We start from the raw sequence: 21,195 nt of genomic DNA, 5'->3' as shown, positions 1-21,195 counted from the left end.
GACATGGCAAATAAATGTGGATATATTTTCTTGGTATTCATCACCACACACTAAATCTTGAAGATTTTAAGTTTTTAGAGATGTAAGAATTCTCCCATCACCTGGGCATTTTCTTGTTATAGTGTTGCAATTGCTCAACAAGGAAACACTTTAAAACTAATCATTACTCATTGGATTTAATGAAATTAAAGCTGGGTGAATGCAAGTTATTTTTATTCAAACAGCGAAATGGAATCATTACAGCATTCTGTCCAGAGATAACAAGTGGACTGACGAGAATATCAGCTGTGAATATATTTAAATATAGATATACACATGCAGTATTAGGGAAGGTAAAAACAGAATATGAAATAAACATTAGGCATCAACTCTGAGCTCACTGTCAAGAGTACACCCAAGCTTCTAACCAACAGAGTTCAGCTGAAGGTAACTATCTGTCAAATGTAATCTGTGCAAGTGAATATGCTTAAGCTGGGGCTATGAATCAACCAAAATTGCTTTGGTCTTATTGACATTCAATTGCAAGAAGTTGCAGCTCATCCAGTCCAATAGACAGCCTGACAACACCAGGAAGTGCTTCCAGTGACAGAAAGCTTTAAATATAGATGCAACTATCATCAAAATACGCATGGAACTAAACTTTACAATCCTTCAGAGCATCTTTTGAAATTGGTCAGTCAGTCCTCAACTGGTCATCGATGCCCCAAGATCTCATCTCATTACAACTTATATCGGCCAGCTCACTCAGATGAATAACAAACCATTACTCATCTTTAAAAAAAAAAAAAATGAATATAGATTTGATTGACAGGCCAAGTCCTTCTGGATTAGTCTAAGAGTTTCTGTTGCATTGCGCTTAACCCCACTTCTTCAATGCGCAGATCTGCCTTTTATCTTTCCTGCCATTTGAGACTTGCTCCCAATACATCTTAATAAATAATAAGCAGGCATGCATGAAGAAATCCAGAGGGTCAATTTTAGACAATGCCTTGCAGATATTTTCTGACATGTATTGCGTTTGCATAAGCACTGCATTTTACCAACAAGAGAACTAAGGTGAGGGAGGGTAAATGACGCTTAGCGTTGTGTCCCCGTGGGCACTGTGACCTCTCGGGCAGATTCTGCGCGTGCCCATATGCTTTTGTTCCAGGTTTTAATCCTACATAAAACAAAATTCCTACCCATTCCTTTTCTGTCCGTGCCTATTTTCAACCTAGAAAAATGTGTTGAGTTCCAAACTGCTCTGACACTCAGCTCTCCTCTTAACTATCTCCAATCCCTCCATGCCACAGTAGTCTCATCGGTACCTTCTGCAGAGGGCACTCATCAAATGATACATGGAAAACCCTTGACTCAGTAGGAAACCAACTGACATAGACAGATGGACTGATATCTCACTGCTTAACTGTTATACAGTAAGTACTTACTGTGACCCTCTAACAGCTTCGAGTGTAACAGAAATCACACTGTTAAGGACAAGTCTTTACAGGACGAAGGACAGGTACATAGCTTCCTACCCTATCAAAAAAGAAAACCAATCCAATGTATAGCAGTTTCTTGAACTCTCATGCTATTTCCTTCTGTGGCAACCTCCTTCCTCTTCTCTCATGGAATCTCTGTTACTTCCCTTGACACCTACCTTGAACTATGAACTACATGGAAACACATTTTAACACAAGGCTACCTGTAAAGAAAAAAGGAGGGGGGTAGCTAACATGATGTATGCACTAAGGATATGTTATGGTTAGAATTATATAAAACATGCACGGAAGAGACTGGCAGAAATTACATCAATACTATAGCGGAATCATTGGAGGAGTTTGGTTAGGTTTATCTTTTTTCTTTTTTCTTTTTTTCTAAGCATTCTAAAATATTGATTCGATAACTTTTGTGATTTAAAAAAAAAATCTCACTTTTCAAAAATTATTTCTCCAAAATCTCTACGCAACCTCAAACCTTATTTCTTTTCTCCTCGGTACAGGTTCTTGAGGATACCAGTCATAGATTCACTATCTTCAGTAACTTCAGTTCCTCTTAAAAAGTGCTGTGTGCACAGTAGATGTCCATGGTCTTTTTTACATTCACAAAAGTAAAATGCTTTAAGCAAGAAGAGTGGACTTGTTTACTAGGAAAATGGCTATCAAGGTTCTTTTCAACTTATTACACGTAATAACAGAAGGCCCATTGGCCAAGCCTAACGTTAATATATGATCTTGCATCGTGCGCACTGTGGACCTGCTTGCCTCATATACTATTTGGTGACAGCTTATGTCACCAAAAATATTGAGCCTAAAAGACCCTCCTGCACATCGCAAGAAATGAAGTTCCTTGACAGACTTATTTACACAGTTTTTATAAACATGTATTCTTTTCCAAATACTTAAATTGAAAATTTAATCAAAGAAGTTCCAAAAACATTAAAAATAATATGCATGGTGCATGTGTGTGTGTGTATACAGAAGGTGCCAAAAAAGTGTATACACATTTTAAGAAAGGAAGACTGTATTAAAATTGTAATAAAATGAATGTTGCTAGCATTCATTTGATTAATGCCATCTTATGAGCAAACATCATAACACACACTGCTATCATAATTCAATTCAACTTCAAAAAGTAATACATAAATAACATCTCTTAAAATGTGTACATTTTTGTCACCCCCAGTATACCAAAAATAAGAACTAAATAAGAATTCAATAAGGTACATAAGTATAACTTTCATTCTAGGATTGCAGTCAGAACACGCTAAGTAATATTTAACTTCTGAAGGTTTAGTTGGTCCAGATGTTTTAGTTCACTGGTAATGTCCCACGTGGCATTTCATTCATTTCTAAGTTAAAAAATCGTATGGCTTTTGATGTTTTTATTTTCTCATGTGTAACATGGCAATCAGAAATATCAATGGATCAAAAATAATTTTTATAAAACACTGAAAATGTAAAAGCATCATACAAGTCTTCTGATTCTGACCATGATGGAGTAAGCCCACTTCAGTCTATCTCTCTCTGCAATTACAACTAAAACTCTGGACAAATACAAAAAGGACTTGAGGATTCTGAAAAAATGAACCAAAGGAAAGAGATTATGGAGGGGAGTCCAAACTTGGAGAATCGAAAACTTCTGATCTGTAAATGACACTCTTGAAAGAATGAGAAGACAAGCTACAGACTGGAAGAATATTTGCAAAACAAATAACTGACAAAGGTTTCTGTGCAGATTACATACAAGCCATCGAAATTCTGTAATAGGAAAACAAAGAACAGAGGTGCTTTGTTTTTGGTTTTGGTTTTGTTTTAATGGGAAGATTAGAACAAACATTTCACTAAAGAAGATACTTGGAGGACAAATAAATGCAGGAGAAGATGCCATCAACCATCAACCACCAGAGAAATATAAATGAAAACCACGATGAGATACTGATAAATATCAGTAATATTTACTGGCTAAGATAGATGACAGGTAGATAGATAGGCAGGTAAGTAGGCAGATAAATTGACCATATTAAGTAAATGCTGGTATAAATGCAAAACAACTGTAATTTCACATTTTTCCCGTGAGAATGCAAAATGATACAGCCACTTTAAAGTTTGGCAATTTCTGATAAATTTAAACAGATACCCACCATATAAACCAGCAATCATACTCCTAGACATTTACTCAAAAAACAGATCAGAGGTTGATATGGGTTGAGGGTGGGAAAAGGGTAAGACAAAGGAATATTTGGAGGTTATAAAACTCTCCTATATGTTAATTGGAAGATGGCTACACAACAATATGCATTCGCCAAAACTAACAGAAGTGTGTATAAAGGGAGCAAATTTTGCTTTATGTAAACAATTTACGTGAATAAAAAATGTAGAAAGACAAAAGTATTATACAAACATGTGACAATGATTTCATTTTGCCATTTCGAAATCTTTTCTAGAATGGGTAACATACGTTTCATGGAAAAGACAAATGTCACCTGCAAATGTCTTTAAATTGCCAATCTGGCAAATGCTTTAGCTCATCCACTTAAAGCCCTAATAACCGGTTCAGACATTTGAACTCTAACCATCTGATCTCACATCCAAACACTGTGCCACTCGCAAAATAGTTTTGAGACTTCTGCAAGATCGTTCCCCTTTTTCAATCAACTGCTGACTGAAATCCTACTGTTTTCATACAATTGAGACTCTTTCTCTTTGAGGTATAATAGTGTTGATGCAATTCTATGTACTTTCTTTGACTAAAAATTTTTAACCATCACCTTTTTAACTTGTATCATTTTTTAAGTCAAAATGTAATATGTCACCTCTTCAGAATTCTTATTGACCATCCTTAGAAATTGCATAAGCCATTTTAGAATTTCATCTCTATTTTTCTTGCTTTATGTTTTGATAAACTTCTCTTAGTTAAATATGGTGACCCTTAAATCCAAGCCTTTACTGTACAGGTGTGGCATTATCACTTATGCCTGTCCCCACCCCCAAAAAATCATATACACTGTGCAAATTATAAGGAAAGAAAATAACTAAGGGTGTAACCCCAAAGCAGTTTTGCCCCTCAGGGGACATCTGGCAATGTCTGAAGACATTTTTTGATTGTCACTGGAATGGCGGTCGATGGAGGTAAGGGAGGTTTGCTACTCGCAGCCAGTTGATGGAGGCCAGGGACGCTGCCCAAAATCCTGTAACACACAGGACAGCCCCTACTCAGAGAGTGATCCTGTCTAAAATGCCATAGTGCGGAGACGGAGAATCGCTGCCCCCAAACAAGGAATCTACTCAAGAACATGACATATGTTAATAAAAATGTGAGCACAAACAAAATCCACACTTGGGGTAATTTTGAGCCATTTTACTGATTCTGTTTTCTACTACTCCACGGATATGTACATAAACATTAGATTTCTCAATATCAAGAGGCAGTAACAGCACTTTTATCACGTGTTATACAAAGGCATAAGATGGCACCAGTTTAAGAAACATATCAAAAGTTGGTAAAAGAAAGAAATGTATTGGGACTTAAGGAAACAGAAAGACATACAAAAGTAGGTCAGAGTAGAAGGAAACCTTGAATCAGAGACTGCCTGCAAAGGGACACAGTTCTGGATTTTAATGTGTGGCTCAGTAAGAACACCTAATACACTTTTGTTTAAGTTCAATCTGAAATTCCACTTGAATTTTCTATGGTTCTATTTGAAACAGTATCTCAAATGTGTATTTATTAGTGTACATTTTCCATAGGAACTTCCACTGTACATTATTAAAAGAGTAAATCACCTATCATTAATGCTCAGTTACACTCATGTTAATGATTTAGGACACTAGATCTAATAGGTCACAACAAAAATTAACAACAGCTCATAATTATAGATGCTAATTTGGATAAGCTCTAACTAATTAATAGAAGAATTTAGCCTTGGCATTTATTTTAGACATGATCAAGCATTGCTTATTATTTTAATCACTACATGAACCAGTTACATATGAACATCAAATTACATACAGTAACACCAGAAACTCCCAGTCAAGAGATCTCCAAATAATGACAACTGCTTTTGCATTATAATGACCCTACTTTCCACCATTCACAAATCAGACAAGGTGACAGTAAGTCTAACACAGACAGAAACAAGTATTGAGGGTTCGCAAGTATCTTTTCAACATCCAAAATTGCTTCAAAAAGACAAACCTGCGCAGATTAATTGAAACAAAAAGTCAAAAGAGTACAAATTGCATTACCTCCCCTTGCTCCATTCTCATGTTTAATATGAAACATTAGCAATTTCTCTTTCCCCTGAAGTGCTCGTGGTCACGGAAATGAGCTGAAATATCGACACACTGATGCAAGGTAAATGTTGCCTTTGCTTCAAGCCTATGTTTCTAATTGAGAATTAATCTTCTACTTGCCCACATGAAAGGCATGGTTCTCTGCCAGCAACAGTAGTTAAAATAATCACAGGCAAAAAAAAACCAAAAACACACCTTGTTGGCCTACTGGTTTTTCTACACACACCCAGTGTGATACTTGGTTCAGAAACAATGTCAACCTACCTTTATCTTCAATTTTGACAAAACAGTTGCTGAAAAATGTGAAGAGAACCTGCAATCATACGTAGGTTTCTCATAAGCACTTTATAATTAGCCAGTACACCCAAACACTTCTGCAATGTACACCAGATTTTTATGTACAAGTAAGACGACGTCTGCGTTTGTCAGGGATTGACTTCGCAGTATCTAACCAGCGTATCTCCTCCCTGTCCTTTTTCCTACACCCAACTCATTTTATGAAGGACTCTTTCTCACTCCTCACCATTTTAGTCAATGTGCTTTAAACATAATGAGGAGTTTATAACAACAAGCATTTAAAAATGGTAGACAGGGTCCTATTTATAAAGTCGTGACTTCTCATTTTGACAAAGGTGGAATCGCCCTATTCCTTCCAGGTCCTCTCTCCACAATTCAGAATCTCTAAACATAACACAACAAACAAGTATAAGATGAGCTTCTAGGTGGGAGGAAGGAGACAAAACCTTAGGGACCTCAGGATTTGAGGAACAACATGGCAGTAAATCCCCTAGGTTTTCTTATTGCCACTCATATATCCAACACAGAACATTCCAGAAACATCTCTCCTAGAACTGACACAGGCAAAGATAAAATATGTTCCAAGAAAAGTCTACTTCTCTTAGATAATGGACCAGGAAAAGGGAGGCCTAAAACAGAAAACCTTTTTGGAAATATCTGCTCTACTGTAGACAAACACCAATGGACAAATCTCTCTCTCTCTCTCTCTCTCTCTCTCTCCCCCCCCCCCTCAAGGTTCCAGCAGAGCCCATCAGGGGGCTAATCTCACCCCACCCTCCCACCCAGCAGAAGTAAATGGCAGCACTGTTGCCCCTACACAGTGGCGCTGACAGGACCATGCAGAGAGCTAATCTTCCATTCCTCCTGACAAAAGCAGGCAGGGTTCCAATTTCCCTGCAGGGTGATGCTGAAAAACCAAAGAAGGGGCACATCTGCCATCCGCCACTTGGTGGAAGAAGGCAACCCCCCCCCCCCAATGAATTGTAAGGGTTGTTTTGGTGGGAATGAGTTAAGCTTATTTTTTATCCCCTACTCCATAGAAGGGGGTGGCACTCTGACTCCCCTTGCAATGTACTAGTGCCAGGGTGATTGTAGAGCTGAACCACCATCCCCTATCAGGCTGATGTAGTCTGTACTCCAATTATTTACCAGGCTTGTATCACCTGGGCCTAGCAAGATGCTGAGCCTCTGCCCCAACCTGGCAACAACAAGACGGAATGAGATGGTACCAGCAGGGCTAGTCAGCACTCCACTTTCCCTGGACCCCTGTCAGGGCCCATCAGGAGCTGCACCGTCAGAGTGGTGCAGCATCAACAAGACTGAACGAGGAAGTGAGATGCAGTGAGTCAGGACTTCATTTCCCCTCCCAAACATCTAAGGCAGAATTAACCCCAACTTGACATCATCTATTCAAGAGAACAGAATAGGAGGGAATGCTCCCCAACTCATGTTATGAAGATGGCATTGACCTAAACTCAAAAGATAGTACTGGAAAGGAAAATTACAGATCAATACATCTCATGAACCATAGATGTAAAAATTCTCAAAGTTAGCAAATCAAATCCAGCCAGCATAGAAAAGGTATGATCTATCCATCATGACCAAGTGGGGTTTATTCCAGGTGTTTAAGTTGGGTTCAACATTTGAAAAATCAGTATAATCAATCACATTAACAGGCTAAAGAAGACAAATTATATGTTCACATCAATTGATGCAAATAGACCTTTGACAAAATCCAACACTCATCATAATAAGAACTCTCCGTACATTAAGAATAGAGGGAAATTTCCTCCCCTTGATAAAGAACATTTATTAAAAACCTATAGCTAACATAATACTTCACGGTGAAAGACTGAAAGCTTTTTCCCTAACATTAGGAACAAGACAAGGATGTTTGCTTTTAATACTCTCATTCAACACAGGATTAGAAATCGTAGCTACTGAAACAAGGGGGCAAAAAGAAAGAAAATCTTACAGACTGAAAAAAATGAAAGTGCTCCTAACTGTCGATGACATGACTGCCTACACAGAAAACCCAACAATTGACATAAGAACTTCCAAAACGAATGAGTAAGTTCAGCAAGGTTTCAACATATAGGATTAACCCTCCAACATCAATAACATTTCTATATGCTGACAATAAATATGTGGAAACCAAAATTTAAAACACAAGACTAACTGTAACCGCTCCAAAGAAAATGAAATGCTTGTGAGTAAACTTAGCAAAACATGCACAGGATCTGTGTGCTAATGAGTACAAAATGCCTCTAAACAGAAGGACCCAGAGAAGACCTAAATAAATGGACACATGTACCATGTTCGTGTATGAGACGATTCAACATAGTCTATACATGATATCTAGTCTCCACAAGTTGATCTATAGATCTACTGCAATTCCTATCAAAATCCCAAGAAGACATTTGGAAGACCTAAGCAAGCTTACACTAAAACTTATATGGAAAGGCCCAGGCCCTGAAATAGGCAAAAAAAAATAAATAAATAAATAAATAAATAAAAAGAAGTAGGAGCAGTCACTCTGCCAAATATTACACAGATATTACAGCTCATGATAATCAAGACTGTGGGGTCCTGGTAGAGCTATACACAGAGATTAATGGAACAGAATAGAGATCCAGAAATAGATCCACACAAATATACCCAAGTGATACTTGATAAATGTACAAAAGCAATAAACAGGCAGGATACCCTTTTCAACAAGTGTTGCTGGGCCATTGGAACATCCAGTGGCCAAAACAAACACCCCCTGATCTAAATCTTGCACCTTGCACATTAACCTAGAATGGAGCATGGACTTAAATTCAAAATATGACACTGTAAAACATTTAGAAGAAATATGGGAGAAAACCGGAAGGAAGGAAGGAAGGAAGGAAGGAAGGAAGGAAGGAAGGAAGGAAGGAAGGAAGGAAGGAAGGAAGGGAAGGGTGGATTTGCGAGAGAGCCTGGCCTCCCAGACACCTGGACTTCCAACTTCTGGCCTCCACAGTGGAGAGAATACAATGTCTGTCGTTTGCAGCTATCCCGTTTGTGATTATTCTAGGACAGGCCTAGAAAACGAATACACATATCCAATATAATGTCCTCAAATACGCCTTCCTTGACCTCACTGCTTTTGCCAAGCTGTCCTCATATGGTCCCCTGGGACACATCACAGCTATAATTCTGCTTTTTGGTGTGATTATTTGATTGTCTTTTCCTCCTACAAGACTGTTAGTTCCATTGTAGTGGAGCTTTATCAGACATTGTAGTTTTTATATGTCACATCTGGTACAAGCCAAGTAGACTGTGTGTATCCCAACTTGAAATGGGTATCTAACATTTCGAAGAGTTACATGCTTTTCCTAGGGTGATGCGATTTTTAAGTAAAATGTCAAAAATTAAAGCCTTGCCTTCTGACTAAACATTGTATTTTAAATGCACATGCAAAACTGCACAGAAAATAATCAACTTTTACTTGGATGGTTTTACCTCTATAATCAAGTGGGAAGAATCCCCACTTCTTGTTTCTACTGGATGATAACAAGGCTTGTTCTAGACAGCATGGATCGACCAAGGGACCAGGATGGGTTAAGCGGAATATTCTATCTTTAATCCATTGCAGTCTTTCCTGACTACCATGAACCGCAGAGATACTGAGCATAACTTTATATAAAACTATGTTCTTTGTATATTTAAACCATTTGTATCAATGAGGGATAGAGTTACAAACTATATTGATTTAAATTATTTGTACAAATCAGGTAAATATATGAGGTATTATAAATATTTACATTACAAATATACACAAACATAAAAAATTAATGCATATTTACTTTACAGATTTTTTTTTCAGTTCATTTTGGGGAGGATTTGGAGAACTTTAAAAATTAATTAATTACTCCTTAGATCTATCTTCACAGTGACCTAGGTTCGCTGCAATTCTTTTTTTTTTTTTCAATTAAAGGTCAGAGAAACTTGAAACTCTAAATTTAGGCAGGTAATTTAACCTCTCCAAGGTTCATTTTTCTCATCTCTATAATGGAGATAATATAAGCCAATGTCACAGAACTATTATCAGCATTTGAAAAATTAAGCATGTACAACGTTTAACACAGCACATGTAATCATACATATGCTCAATGATGACAGCTATTATCATCATGATTTTTAACTGATTATTCTGAAAAGCTTTGTTTAATTCTATCGATCTTTACTTAGTTTTGAATAATCAAAACTATTGCACTAACACGGGTGATGGTCAGCTGGCTAGACACAAACAGAAGGCTTTGCATAAATAAACAAGGTTTAACATGTAGACACATAAATAGGTGTAGTTAAAAGCAATGAAAGTTATTAAGCAAATGGTATGGATTGAGATTTTCTTGAAGTGGGGGGTGGAGGTGGTGCTCCCATGAGAATCCCAGGACGTAGAGCTTACTGAAGGCTGCGTGACGTTTTATGTTCCCTCAATCAATAGAGACATGGCAAGACCTTTACAAAGTGTGCACATGGGCATACACTCCAGAGATTAATTGAGAGACTCGGCTTATCTATTCTAACAACTGGAGGTTAAATTGCATTTTCTTTTTCACCAGAACCATCAATAGCTTTCCTTTTTCAGATTGAATACATAAATCAAAAGAACATATTTCATGAACAAACTATGATTATGAAACTCCTATTCTTCATCTATCGATTCCTAAAACTTTATTTACTCATGCATTTTCTTCCCTTCATTGTAGCAGAACACAACTGTCCTTTTCCACACTATTGTAGCTAGAATCATCCGTGCCTCTTGAATTCCACTTTATCAAGGAGTCTTCAAAACAGCATAGGAAATTATGAACAACCCCATCGCTAAATGGTCTCTTGCCTCCATAGTTGCAGGATTTCATAAGCTTCAAATTTTAGTAATCGTTTTACTGTATTTCAGCATCATTTCTATAGGGTATTATACCAATATACTAATGATCCTTTGATGCTATTTGTTCTATAAAATATACAGAACGTATTAAGGGAAAACAGTATTTTCATGGGAAACTCTGAGGTTTTACTTTTAAATGATATGCAATTAAATATGAATATACCTCAAGGTGGTTTTACCTACCAATCCATAACAAACTGCTCAACCAAAATCCTTTTATGTATTTCAAAACTTTTTTAAAAAATCAAAAGAGATCTCTTACAATAACTGTACCATGTGCTGATTCAATATGAAAAGTAAGCTTAAAAAAATCTGCTAATGCCATCAGTGTTCCCTGTTTGATAATAAAAAGACTGAATTGATTTTTTCCAGTTTTAGTACAAAAAATATGACAATGAATTTCAGCTTGATATAATTTGAAATAGCCAATACATTAAATCCCAAAGTGAAATTTAAATTGGCAATCATGGCATATTCAAGTCCCTGAATGAATATTAATTTAAAAAATAATCATATTCCAACAGGTCTAAGCTTCAAAATGCTAGTTCCTGAATAAAAGCTGTTAGAGCCACAACTATAACATCGGGCATTTTTGTTTAGGAAACTAGATCTCCATGGTTTAGTATGTCTGGCTCTTCCTGGCATCTTTTTTGCCCAGGAATTTAATTATCTAAAACTCATTTCTTTTTTCTGAATTTTGGAAGTTGGAATTCTGATTTTACTGATAGCTGATACTAAGTGAACTGTCTGAGGCAAGGTATAAGGTCAGATCTGTTGATTAATTTCACGTCACTATGCCTTTGTAAGTTAAATTCTGGCTTGAGCCATTTCCAGGAATAAAGATCTTTCATTTTTAACACACACACACCAAATAAATTAATTGATTTGTGGCCATATTGGAGGATGAGTGAAAATATGCGTACATATTAATTACAGACTTACCATTTGAAACTTTACTAAAACAAGACTATCAATTATATGTTCTATTATATACCCAAAAGTGATGGACGTACCTAATCTCAAAATCAAACAGAATTTGGATACACTACATAATAATGCAATAGTAAGTTACATTTTATATTAGAATATATTTTTTGCAGTTATACAGTGAATCAGTTACAAGCTGCATTTGCTCAAAATTTGGCCATAAAATCAAGCAAAAACAAATGTGTCTGTGTAAATACCAGACGACATGGGGAAGCAGATAAAAGCAGATGCCTGACGTCAGCCAATGAGTGAATTCTGTTCCTTACAACATAGATAACCCTACACAACTCAACAGCTTTCCATTCTTTAATAAATTGTGCCTCACTCTACACTCTACTTCCTTTTTTATGTAGAGATCAAGGATGTCTTGCTTTATTCATCCAGTCCAATCCTCTCATTACATAAGAAAGGAAACGGAGTCACGTGGGCTTAAGACGACAGAGCGGCATGACCTGAATTAGATGTCCCTACGTCTATTCTCTTGTCCTTCCCACGACTTTTTATAACAACTCTCCAGGAAAGAGCACATTCCTTATTAAACATCGATACCATGAATTATTATACATTTCATAATATCTTAAGTACATTCAGACGTGTCCAATAAGAGAACCCTATGTAGATCGCAATTTAGAGTAAATAATTGCTCTGTAATTTTCAGTTGAACGAAGCCAGATTTTCATAATGCTGGGTACGCCAAAATCTACTGATAAATACCAGATGAGTGAATGACCAGTCTGCATGGTGTTTTTCTAATGTTTTGTGAATATTTAGTTCCGTAGCTTTAAAGTAACATGTAGAGTGGGGAAAAAAAATAAAAAATTTACATCAAAATAAATAAATAAACAAGTACACAAATTGGAAAGGACAAGTTTTTCTTGCTAGTCAAACCGTTACGAAATAAAGCAGTTTCATTAAAGCATAAAGACTTCCACCTTTTCTTGAAAAAAGGGGAAGATTTAAAGATTCATAAAACATTTTTGTCTCAACTAGGAAAGGACTCCTATGTGACATCTATTGAAAAGATAATGCTGATTTCAACAAGCCCTCTAAGAGCATTTTCCTTCCAGGAGAGAAATTCAGTCCTGGTTACCTGTTTGCATTTTGATTTTAAACTTTCTCTGTAAAGTTTTCAACGTACCACTCCCTGCCAACACATGGCACAGTTTCCCCGATAAGGCAAAGCAAAGGCAAGTAAAGAGCATTTTTTTTTATCATCGTTGTTATAAAAATATGCAACAAGCATATCGATTTGACATCCTCTGTAGGTTCTCTTTCTTTGGCAGTTTCTATTTCCACATTTTTAACATTTATAACCCAATTGTGTTGTACTGGTCTGTGGGTGGAATGGACAACTTCAAGATACAGAACACATGAGGCCCCTATCCTCTAACTACTGATCAAAGGAGAGGTAGGACCGACAGACTGAACCCATCCTGCGCTATAGACAAGGCCCCTTATCAGATACGACCACCCTTTCAATCCTGGTGGCATGTAAATGCTACTCCCTGCCAAGTTCATTTGCTAAACTCATATCCTAACTAAAAGCTGAGTAGTTAAGGCAAAACACTCTGATTGAATATCACTTTGCCAATACTTTCCTATAGAAATTAATCATTGTAACCTCTCTGTATTTCCACTTGAAATGTTCTTCCAAAGGCTTTTCACACACTGCTATGCAAATGCATGGCAGAATTTCAGTTACAATCAGGCTAAACAAGCATGTGTACAATGTGTATTTAAATCCTCAAGAATGATTTCTATTCTGAAACAGACTTTCACACCCAAGTAACAATCCTCAAGAACCTCTAAGGAAGTCTACTCACTGCCTGATTCAGGAAGGGAAAGGTGAGAAATTAAAGACTGTTTTCATCAAATGAGTGAGGGTACAGTTGTCCCCTAGTGCAAACGGGGTTTTAAGAACCACTGTTTAGACACTTCTATGAGAGCCTATACTGGGAACTTCAGGCACAGTAGCTCCAGTATGAAGGCAAGTGTAAGTTGGGCTGCATTGGGCCCTTCCAGGGCCCTGAAGACACCAGAGGATAAACTGTATCTATACCCAGGAACTATAAAATACCAGGCATCTCACAGTTATCTCAGCCTTTAGCAGCTTCTAAGGTTAATACAAACTGTGGTTGACAACTGCAGTTGACTGTCTGATGTGTAAAGTTCATTAGTTCTAAGGTCAGCGTTTTAATGCAACAGCCAAATTTTATTCACATCATCAGATGCTATGTGCAAAAGACAGCTGTAAAACCCAGGCAGGGGTTTTAACACTGGAGTGACTACTGGATACCAGAAGAGTCCTCACTCATTTTTGAACAAAACAAAATATATGCACCAAATAAAACAAAAATTTCCTGAGGCTATTATTACTCCAAAGAGCATTGTCTTAAGCTTCTGTGGATGTTTTCACAGCAATTTTGAAGGGTGGGAGGGGGCGGGAAAATGCTGGTATATCAAGAGATGCATCATTAAGTCACTTAAATATTGTTTTCTTTTCATTGTCATTTACATATACTTGAAATCATGAAGACACTGCCCAAGGTCTTGTGGGAAGATGTCATTTAAAGGAAAGAAAAGAAGATAGGTCCTTGTGTTTAACCAAATGTTAAATATTTTTTATTTGACTCACCTGCACACTAAGATGAATCCATTTCTTCAGAAGAATTCTCCCCAGTGTCATTACTTTTATTGGAGGCTGCAAACCATTTACTGTGCGATAATAAAACATGGTCTCTTTCTCTGATATTGTAAGTTTGAACACAGTCTGCCCATCCACCGTCTTTTCTATGATACACCTTAGGAAGCAACCAGAAAAAAGAAAAGGTCAGCATCTACCCGTAAGACGTGCTAAGGCATTGTACAGTCACAGAGGTGTGACTCACCCAAAACTCAACTCAAAAGGGTGTGCTATGAGCAAGTGCCCGGATGTCATTATAGTGAGAGCAAGCTTTATTCCAATTAAAGAGTCCTTTTATTTCAAAAAAAAAAAAAAAAATAGAATTCTTATTTATAACATATGCCCCAGAACCTCAACACCCTTATTTGACATTCACGGTGGAAGCTAAAGTGGTTGAATCATCCTGCAAAACTAACATTTAGCTGATTGGCTCATTAGTTCCTCTGCTATTTCTTTTATAGGAAGCGGCACAATACACATCCTAGGTACGGAGTCACCAGTGCAAATCTTTCTGTTTTCTTCTTTTTTGTTTTAATCTGAAGAGAATTTAGTGCCCAAGGAGGGCTCTAAACTGCTTGATTTAGTTCCCACAGAGAGATGGAAAATGGACCACTATTAGTGTTTACTTCCTTCCTCGTCACTGGCCAGAAGCCACAGCCAGTGTTTGTAAAATGATGGGCTAGCTCACCTTGATCACACAGTCCAACTGAGGCACTGAGAGAATGTTAATGATCTTGGATGAAAGATTATCTGATCATCTGTCTAAGAACACACTGAAATAATATTCTTATAAAATAGAATTTTCAGAAAATCTCAAGAATTGTGTCAGGCCAGCTATCAAATTATTATTTTTTTTAAAATCACTTTTATTCTCATTTTTTCCCATCCCTTGAAGGACGCATGTCATTTTTATTTTTTATTTTCTATATTAACATATGTCCAGTAGAAGTTTTGCTTTATACTGATTATATCATTGTGTATTTCTGGCCAGTCTATGTCTACTAAGAAACAGGTATGCATTTAAGCCCCACTCCTCTCCATCACATTTCAACCAGCAACTCCACTTGTTGGCAGAAGATAGAATATTGTGAATGCCTGCTAGTAGCCTTCTGAGTGGATTATTTCCAAAGATCTGCTGTTTTGAGAAATATCGCTGACAATAGCCATCGACATCTCCCCAGATAGCTAGCTATTAAAGATGGTCATCAGCCTGTATCACTTAGAAATGAACTCAAGAAGGTGGAATAGTCCAGGGAGGAGAACTCCATCCGGTACTTCAGGAAAGGACTCTTGGTCCCTTTCTTCATTGGGTTGCCTCCTACCCAGCCCAGACATTGTCATGATTATATCTGATCCCAGGACCCTCCCTGCTCAGAGTTGGCAAAGGGGTCCTTCATCTGTGCTCAACATACTGTGCTGCCTTGCTAATAATACCAATTGGTCTGTCTTCACATTCGATTGTGAGTTTTCTGAGGATAGAAGCATAGCCTGGTATATAGCAGACCTTTGAAAAATGATGAGTTAGCAATCAAGTTGAGAAGGAATCACCAACGAGGCAAATATAAGACAGGGTCAACCAAGAATTACTGCTAATGATGTTTGAAAACGTTCCTTCAACAGCACATTCTCCACAAACTATCTCCTCCACTTGCATTTATTCTTTCCCAGAGGTAAGAGGTAAGAATAAGGTTGGACAACACCTAACAGTCACTATTTCCCTGCCAGTATTTGAATATATTTTGTACATATATTTGGTGAGAAAGTTAAGAGAATAAGTATACATTTTGGTCAAATAGGTTTAGGGGCCATAAAGGTTCTATATAAAGTAAAAATAAAGTTTTATAGAAATCCTAGTATGATCTTTTTTAACCCTTCAGTTGGTGGATATTTCTAAATAACTGGAATGAAAGAGTTTCTCTTTATTTCATGACTCCAGGTCTTAAATATCTAAGAAAAAATTGCCTCTATTTGTTTTTCTTGAGTTTCAATCTACAAGTTAGCATTTGACCATTACTCAAGAACGTATTTACCAAACGCAGGCTTATTTCCCCAAGCTTACTGAAAATGCATTTCTTAATATGTTATTGATTATCTTCCTTGCTATTTTGTTTGCTTGTAAACATACTAGCTTTGGTAGATAATGAATGTGAGAGGAAGGCAGGTAGCAAAATATTTAGGGACTGGATTTATTCTGTTCCTGGATAAACAATAATTGGATAATCCATGTTTTGTTTGTTTTACTTATCTAGTGCAAACACCCCGAAATTCCCCCAATTCCCATAGGTATGTTAGTTTTGAGAATGGGAATGACCTTGATGCATGGAACTCTCAAAACTGTAAACTGTGTGCTACTGCCTCAGTAAACACGTCTGTCTTATTTATATAAAATGATACTAATAGAAGATGAATTTGGTAGACACACATCCCTTGGAAGAAATATTTTGTCCCACCCATCTTTGTCAAGAGACAGTTTTTTAAGACTCTTCGTACACCAGTTACATAAACTGAGTAAGTTAGATTTACTGACATTTCAAACAGTAAGAAAGCAGGGTTTTCTTTTAAGGGAGATACAGAAACAGAATTAACAGTTTGTGATGATTTTTCCTCCAAATTGAAGAAAAAAAGAAAATATGCCAACTCGCACTGGGCAAATTAAAACTAAACACCAAAGACATTTAAGTCCTATTTGCTTATGAGATTATAAGACTTTTCTGGTTTGTTTCACAAGTTTTTAGATATTTGGCCAACACTCTCACACAAAGAAAAACGTCACACGGAAACAAAGTAAGAGCCCTGCAGGAAGACAAAAGATAAGCAAAAAAATGCCTCCAAACCACCCTACGTATTCCAAGTTCCAGATTGACTCTAGACACGTAAGAGAAACACATTAGGTGTCAGCTTTAGAGACTAGTCACAGAATGAAAAACAGGTGATTATATAACGAGCAAAAAGATGATGTTAAGAAAGCCCCACTGAAGGCATTTCTACGGGGATCAATGGCATAAAAGCTTTGGAGCATCTTTCATGCTTCCTTATATAGTTCCAAACAGATGAAAACACCACTAGGTAAAGAGCCAAAAGCTACATCATTGCAGAGATGGAAGGATTACTCATTTATTCAACTCATATCACTGGGCATTTCCCGGGAGTCAAACAAACATCTTTTCTTGGGGAAATAAGGATGAATAAAGCACAGTCCTAAACCCTCAGAGAGTTATTTGCCGAATGAAACTTTTACACTCTAGTAGGAGTAGGTTATTTATACAAACTTAGACCAGGACTTTGAAAATATCAATTATTTCTATAACTAGTCTTTATACCTTAAAACTCACTGGGCCTGGTTTGGCTTCTATCGGCTAAGATGGACGTTGAGTTAAACTACTAAGAAATCCCTGGTTTAAACAAGACTGACTGCAATGCAACCATGTTAACACCCTTGTTTCTGAGGGCTCACTTCATTCCTGGAAAGGAGAACAAAATTCAAATCAAGAATGTTCGGAATGAAATCTTGATGGGGACCACTAAAATAGGAGTTGGCCCTCTATCGCATGAATTTCATTTCTAGTCTGGAATGCGAGTTGCAATAACCTTCACGACAACTGATTTTTAGGAGTCTAGGAAAGCTTACCCTCACTGTACTACTTACATTACACCCTCTTGCTCGGGTTTCAACCACACAGCTAAAGTAAATGATGCCACCAGCCTTGGAGAAGGAGGAGAAGAAAAGCAATTCTCGTGATTTCCGAAAAGAAGACTTGTCGAATTGCCAGGGGAGTCGGGGTGCAGGTCACGCTCGTCTATGGTGACACAGCTCCTGAGGCCTGCTGACAGAAGGGTCGTGTAGTTTGGGGGTGAAGATCTGTGTGGGCAATCCTGAATGCAATATCTCTGGGCACAGAACCGAACACTTTCGGCAGCCGGGGAGCTGTGGCAGAAAGTGCTATGGTCCGGGAGTCCACACGTTGCTTGGGTTGGCACAAGTGACACTTTCTTGAAAGCTCCCACATTCTCCAGCCTTGGGAAAAGGCCCTGAGGAGCAGCCAACGAGATGGAAGCAAAATAGGCGAAGATCAATGTTTCAATGACATGAAACAAGAAGCCAAAGCCCAGTGAAAGAGCCAGGCAACTCATGTTTACAAAAAAGCATTCTCCTCCTGACAAAGCATTCCTCAATAAATAATAAGGCCCGCGCCGCTTGCCAGCAACACTTGAAAGCAGGGTGTTTTAAGTAACATTGTGAGACTCCATTTTCGGGAAACCGCAGACACGTTTTCACACTGAGGTAATACCACGGGCGTTCTCGACGATGGTGACGACATGAGTAGCAGCTGGTGTCTGGGAATCAAACACAGAGTGTGAAGGAAAAGCTGTAACATCATTAGAACTTCAGGTCATCCTCAGCGTGAGGATTTCGAGGCCCTGATAAGAACCACTAACCAAGCTTTTCAAAAAGAAAAACAACAACAACAAAAAACATTGTCAAGTACATTGTCTGGAGTAAAACACTCACTCTTCTGACACACATCTTCATGTGATCGAGCAAAGCCAGCCCTTTAAAAAGTCTACGGGACAACCAGTTTTATTATATATGCACACATATACAGGCTTCTATTTTTATTAATATAATTCAGCATAGTCAGTGCAGATTGTTTCTCTGCCCCAGAGAATTAGCACTATCCACTCTGCCTAACAAGGTGAAGAATTGTATAGATTTTCTTTACACACGCACCGTATGTTCGGACACCGTGCAGACTTGCAGATGTCCGAAATCAAGCTGGCAAAGCACTTTGGGCCTCTCCCCTCAGCCCAGCATGTGCAGCAACTTTAAGCTCACAGTAAAGCTGCTTAGAAACCCAACACCATCTGTCTGTCCTACGCCTTAGTATTTAGCAAGCGTTTATGTTCGTGTTTCCTCATATGACTACGTATTTTTAGGTTAAATATGGACCCCTAATACTGTGCAAGTAATTGTATTGATAAATAAGCTGAGTTACCATTTCTTTATTGCATTTCAACCAGTCCTCTCAGTGTGACAAATGGCTCTTCACAGGACCCGCTGTCCCTCGTTGCCTGGCAACGCTGCAGGCACCCCCGGTTACTTTTAGCAAATAGGCCACAGCAGCAGGAATGCTGCAAGGAAGACTTGGCTGCCCAAGTAAGGGATTCTGCACAGCAAACACTGGGTTACCTGAAACTCAGAGCGGTCAGCTTGGTGGCCCGCCTGGAACTGAGCTCCCCAAGCGTTCTGCAGGTGTCTCAAGCAGTGGGAGGAACCTGCAAGGCCAGGACTGCATAATTTTAAAGCAGCAGTACACCTTCTCCTATAATCACCTCTTGCCCCTCCCCTTTCTGCTTTCATGCACCTCGGTCCATGTAAGCAAGCATATTATCCAAATGATCTGCCACTACTAGTAATGCATCAATTTCAGAGACCTTTTTCTTTTCTGGATTCCAAATACATTGGTAACTTAAAGGCTTGTCCATGAAGGGAAAGTTTCTTTGGACCATTCAGTTGTTACTGCATTCTTCACCCCTGGCTACCCCCTCCTATATATGCATCTTCTTTAGATTATGAGGAGCATCAGATATGATCTAGAAAGGTAGCATTTGGACAATCAGGGATTTTAATTTCACTACAGAAGCAACAGGATTGCTGGCTTTTCATATCTGACTGGATAGGAATTTGTCAGTGCATGTTTGATGTCAATTCTATGTGGTTTCTACTACATCCAAAACTCTCTTTTCCAGCATCTGGGATCTCTCATCCTAGACGAGAAATATTTTAAATCAACTAATACTTCTCTCTCTCCATTTTTATCTTAAAAATGGAAAACTCATTTGGGAAGCAACTAGTCAGCTGCAGTTTTGTTTTCTGTAAACTATCATATGTAGAAAAGAAACGTTTAAAAACTAGAGATATGTTTGTGTGGTGTTTCTAGTTAGTAAGATAGCCAGAGACAAACCTAAAGTGTCTTCTCTCAGATTTTCTTTAATTCCTCTTCCAGGAGACATCTGAAAACCACAACCTTTATATATATATATATATATATATATATATATATATATATATATATATGCACACACACACACACATATATATATCAACTATATATATATATATATATATATATATATATATATATCAACTTTATAAATTAGAATGAGATGCTTCCAGAGGAAACCTTCACCTTTTGCCAAAATATCCTATTCTCTACTTGTTGATTTTACAATCTTGCAAGGGCAACGAATTCTACTAAAAACAAAGCGTAATGTAAAACCAGCTACTAAGGACTTCTGCGAATTTGGGAAAACCTGGGTGAACACTGATATATAGAACACAGACTTAGACAACTGGATTATTCAAACCTGCTACAAAACATGCAACTAATGTTTGTCTTTGAACAAGTTATTCAACGGCTGCCTTCTCTTTACTCCTGGTGAATGCAAAGACTAACTTTAAATTTTAATTGTGGTGCTTCAGCATAGCTTTGGGTCACCATTCTGGAGACAAGAATTCTCCCACCACATAACAA

General features: G+C 37.7%; 1 protein-coding gene across 2 annotated transcripts in view; it reads right to left on the bottom strand.

Annotated features, from left to right (window-relative positions):
• USH2A (usherin) overlaps nucleotides 1-19,001 on the bottom strand; it is a 580,537-nt gene extending 561,536 nt beyond the window's left edge. For both annotated transcript variants that reach the window (XM_088799150.1, XM_088799151.1), the window contains exons 1-2: nucleotides 18,309-19,001; nucleotides 14,615-14,780 (exon numbers count right to left, since the gene is read on the bottom strand). In XM_088799150.1, the coding sequence (XP_088655276.1) occupies nucleotides 14,615-14,780; nucleotides 18,309-18,793 (651 nt within the window). In that variant the 5' untranslated portion in view covers nucleotides 18,794-19,001. The remainder of the gene's footprint in view (nucleotides 1-14,614; nucleotides 14,781-18,308) is intronic.
• Nucleotides 19,002-21,195: the final 2,194 nt, after the last annotated feature.

The sequence above is a fragment of the Rhinolophus sinicus genome, chromosome 6 (assembly GCF_057876585.1).
Source record: "Rhinolophus sinicus isolate RSI-liver-muscle chromosome 6, RSI-T2T, whole genome shotgun sequence".
Lineage (NCBI taxonomy): Eukaryota > Metazoa > Chordata > Mammalia > Chiroptera > Rhinolophidae > Rhinolophus > Rhinolophus sinicus.
The sequence above is the reverse complement of the archived record's forward strand: the minus strand, read 5'-3'. Positions and strand labels throughout refer to the sequence as shown.